Raw genomic sequence first — 4,407 nt, forward strand, 5'->3', positions numbered from 1 at the left:
CTCTCGCGAATTATCCCGCTAGATTCAAATTTCATGATTAAATTATTAAGTTTATCACGTTCATTCCTGGACAAACGATATGGTCTTTGATACACCGGTTCATCACTAAGTAATTCGATTTTCATTTCTCCGATTTTTGATTGCCCTAATTCTTCAAGTTTGAAGGCTATATTATGTCGAAAACGGTTCAATAGCTTTATTAATCGTGTCTTTGTTCTTTCTTCTACATCCTCACAATGTACGTCTTTTTCGTCAATAGGTTTTAACGTGTCTACATTTTCTACAACAAGAGCGCGATTTGCTTCGTTCAACAAGTCATCGTCTGCCATGATAAATCTTGTACTTGAATCATTAGAGATAGCTTGAATTCCCGATTTTATTATATTTCTCCCTATTAAAACTTTTTTTGACAACTTATCATCTGGCACGATAAAAATGTTTATTTTTACCTCAATGTCATCAATAATTAATTTTATTTTCGAATATGCAACTGGAATGAATAGAGAATTATCAAATCCTGACAAAATTTCGTTCGTTTCTTTGAATTTTAAATTTAATAATCGAGCCTCACTTTCTGTAATAATAGAACAGTCACTGCCTAAATCTATCGAGCATACTATTTCCTTGTCATTTACGCGACACATTTTTAAATTTTTCTTTATCTTAACTGCTTCTACCTCTTGAACCGATGACGACTCTGCTTCACCGTCGGTTAGTCATGCGGCCTTCTCTTTCTTTTGTTTATTTTTTTTCTTATAACACTGATCCTCTGTATGCCCTACATTATCGCAAAAGGTACATTTTTTTCTACTTGACTCGTTCTTCTGATGAGGCTTTGAGAAATCACTTAGGATTTTCGAATTCTCATTCAGAACTTTCGAGCCACTGGCCGCTTCAAGATCAGGACAGAAACGTTTTATATGGCCTTTTTTTCCGCACTTATAGCATCCATCACTTGAAAAAAATTTTGATTTCTCCGATCTAATACGATCAGATGATACGCGCTTAAAATCCTTCGTTACTTTTACATCCCTTACTTCTGTAGTTTTTGTTGCATTTGGAAAAATGCTCAAACATTTATTTAAATCTGCAACGGTTTTATTGCGAGCTGCTAAGACAATTGTGCGAATAGACTCGTCGTGAATACCCTGAGCAATTAAACCAATCATTTTATCTTCGGAAAGTTCTAGTTTAAGTTTATTTATCTTTCCTAATTTCGCAAAGCAGTATGCCTGAAGATCTTGACCGGGTGCATTTTTATAAGTAACCGCGTCTTCCATTAATTTTCCAAAACTTTCTTCCCTAGGAAACTGTCTTACTATCGCTAAGGAAAAGACCTCGCAAGTTAACAATGAATTTTGCAATCCGTCATGCCAAAGTTTCGCATTTCCCTTTAACTTTAAGATAGCCAGATATCACTTTGTTTTATTATCCCAGTCGTACATTTCCCCGCACATGTCAACCTTTTGTACCCAATCTCTGGCAGAAAAATTTTTTATTTCCGGATCAAATTCAGGCAATATTCTTTCATTAATATAATTTGATCGCTTGGAACCTGTAGTGACAATACCTGACAAAACTTCAGCCAACTTGGCAAAATCAGACTCACGACTCGTTGAGCTGTTGAATGAAGGACTTGGTGTACTATGAGCCCTCTGAGGACTTCCATCTTCCTTGCCGTGACTTGTCCCTCTCGTCTCGTACCTGAAACGGTCCTTTTTGTCTCTGCGGTGGCGACAATAATTCCGTGAGCGATGTGAACTTCGACTTCGCGAACGTCTCTCTTCTCTTCTTCTATGCGAAGATCTACTTCGACTTCGCTGACGTCTCCCCTCTCTTCTTCTATGAGAAGATCTACTTCGACTTCGCGAACGTCTTTCTCCTATGCTTTTTTGTGAAGACTTGTGCGGTGCCATTATCACAGCACTTTGTCACAGTAACTTATCACTGCACATTCACACTCGAGTTTTCACACTCTTGTTCACTGTTTGTTTGTTTTTTTTAAAGGGGATTTTTAAAGATCAAGCGACTGCTTAGGACAACAACCAGAGCAAAACTGAATCTGGTTCACCTCCCCTGAAGATATTAGGCCCCTGGGTGGCCCCATGATCGTCAATGTTTTGTCTACGACTCTATGGCGACTATGGGACTCTATCGCTGCAAGTCGCCAGCATTCTCCAAAATGTTTATTTTACGACTTCTACGATTCCTCGAAACCGCCTGCCTCAGCTCAAGTTAGCTTCAGTATGATTCCATGATAATTTTCACTTCAATTGATTTTATTTTAAAGTGAAAAAGTGTCATTCGTCTTAAATTTCTCAATAATTAAGAAAATTGTTTTAATATTAAAGTTTTAATTTAATCATCTAAGCATTAAACGTTATACAAATTTGTAACGCTTTACTCACATTTTCAAAACTGAATCTTCAAATTTAAATTTTATATTACAAAAATGAAAATTGAATAATCAGTAATTTCAATCAACAGCGATTCAGTAATGCGTTCAATTATTCCTTTAATTTTCATTCATTTTTTAAGACTGGAACTAGTTATACATATGTTTGTGTATACAAAACCGTTATCGTTAAAAAAAAAAGGTTGGTATCAGTAAAAACATTATCGGTACAGACAACTTTTTTAACTGATTTTTAAAAAGCATATTTTAGATAATATTAAGAAGATATATTATTTAAAAAAATATATTTTCTAAAAATGAATCATGAGAGAGTATTGTCGGCCGCAAAATGTTAAAATATTTTTCGAGAATAATTTGGAATTCAAAGTTTATAACTTTAAGAGAAAATAAATAAATCTCTCTGAAACAAAAAGTATGATATTTCTTTTTTTGTGATTTATTTTTGGGAAAAACATTTTTTTGTTTTTGTTGAAAATTAATTTATTTCATTGAACATTACTTTTTTTTAAAGAGGCGTTGGCAGGGAATCCAAAAGCAAAATATATAAAAATTAAGATTTTTTAAAATTCGAATTTCCTCCTATCGCCAGAACAATATAATGTTTGTAATCAGTTATTAAAGCGTGAAAAATTGTTATGTACAAAATTTGAGTTTTGCCATACTTTGATTGACAAAATTATTAATAAAAAATAGGAGAGACAAAACTTATGAGCGCCAAGCTCTTTAGAATTTAATGTACTTTAATTTAAAACAGAAAAATTCAAAATATATAAAAAAGGATTAAAATAAAAAAGATAAAAACATAAAAATGTCGTATGTTAAAAAAAACCAATTCATTCCACAATTTAACTGCTAAAACATATATATATATATATATATAGCTTAAAATAAATGTAAACATCAGTTTTAACGAATTAGGTAACTAAATTTGTGTCCCTCACAATTCGATCTCAAATAAAAATATTGAAATTGTGTCAGATTATTATAAGAAATTATTTTTTGATCATTATTAATTAATATAAGTGCACAAATAATAATTTAGAAGATGAAGTAGCCAAAGTTACTATTTTTCAAATTCACAAATTATACAGTTTGGTCAATACGAAAAAATACCTTCAGATGCGTGGCTTTATTTTGAAGCTAGATGTATTTATTTTTTGCAAGATCAACGTGGAAAAGGACTTTGATTTTTAAAATGATACCTAAAAAATTCCTGAAATTTTCTGAATTCTTGAAACTCCCTGAATACCATGGACTATAAAATAATTCGAAGAAATCAGAGGAATTGAGGAGAAATAAAGGAAAAAAAGAAATTCTATGAATTTATGAAATTCAGAGAATTAAGAATACTCAAGGATTTCAAAGAATTTCGAATTTTCATGAAATTCAGGATAGTCAAGAATTGGAGAATTTAGAGAATTTAAGTGCATTTAGGAAATTTATATCATTTAGGGAATTCTGGATAATGCAGGAATTCGTTGGCATTTAACTAATTTAAAAAATTTAAGACATTTGCAATATTCAAGGAATTTAGAGAATTCAAGGATTTTAGAATATTTAAGAATTTCAGAGAATTTTGACAAATCAAAGTATTCACAAATACGACTTGCAGGGAATTCGGAAAATTTAGAATATTTCCAAAATTCAAGCAATTTAGAGAATTTGGAATATTTCAGAAATTTAGGGCATTTAGAAAATGTAAGATATCCAGACAATTTGAGGAATTCTGAATATATGGGGCATTATTCCTCAACTGCCCAACTCAACTGCCCCAACTCAAAAAGTCATGTTTTTCGATTGTCTCTAAATTCTGGGAATATGTTCGCCTACCCAACAATAGTTAATCCACAAACATATAGACCAGGATTACCAACCCTCCCCAAGTGAGGGGGGTTGAATTTTCAACCCCAATGCCTGCAGGGGTAGTTTCAAACGCCGGTAACTTCCTTTCTAATTACGCGATTTAAAATTTTTATGAGGGTTTTGGAAAG

General features: G+C 32.4%; 1 protein-coding gene across 1 annotated transcript; it reads right to left on the minus strand.

The window, feature by feature from the left end:
• Positions 1 to 1,415: 1,415 nt before the first annotated feature.
• Positions 1,416 to 1,916, minus strand: LOC117178482 (serine/arginine-rich splicing factor 4-like). The gene has a single exon (XM_033369909.1). The coding sequence runs from the start codon at positions 1,914 to 1,916 to the stop codon at positions 1,416 to 1,418; it is 501 nt and encodes a 166-aa protein (XP_033225800.1).
• Positions 1,917 to 4,407: the final 2,491 nt, after the last annotated feature.

This window comes from Belonocnema kinseyi, chromosome 8 (genome assembly GCF_010883055.1).
Source record: "Belonocnema kinseyi isolate 2016_QV_RU_SX_M_011 chromosome 8, B_treatae_v1, whole genome shotgun sequence".
Lineage (NCBI taxonomy): Eukaryota > Metazoa > Arthropoda > Insecta > Hymenoptera > Cynipidae > Belonocnema > Belonocnema kinseyi.

Bases quoted from the DNA above. Each gene is read 5' to 3' on its own strand.
- LOC117178482 (XM_033369909.1), bottom strand. From the start codon at position 1,916: ATGGCACCGCACAAGTCTTCACAAAAAAGCATAGGAGAAAGACGTTCG.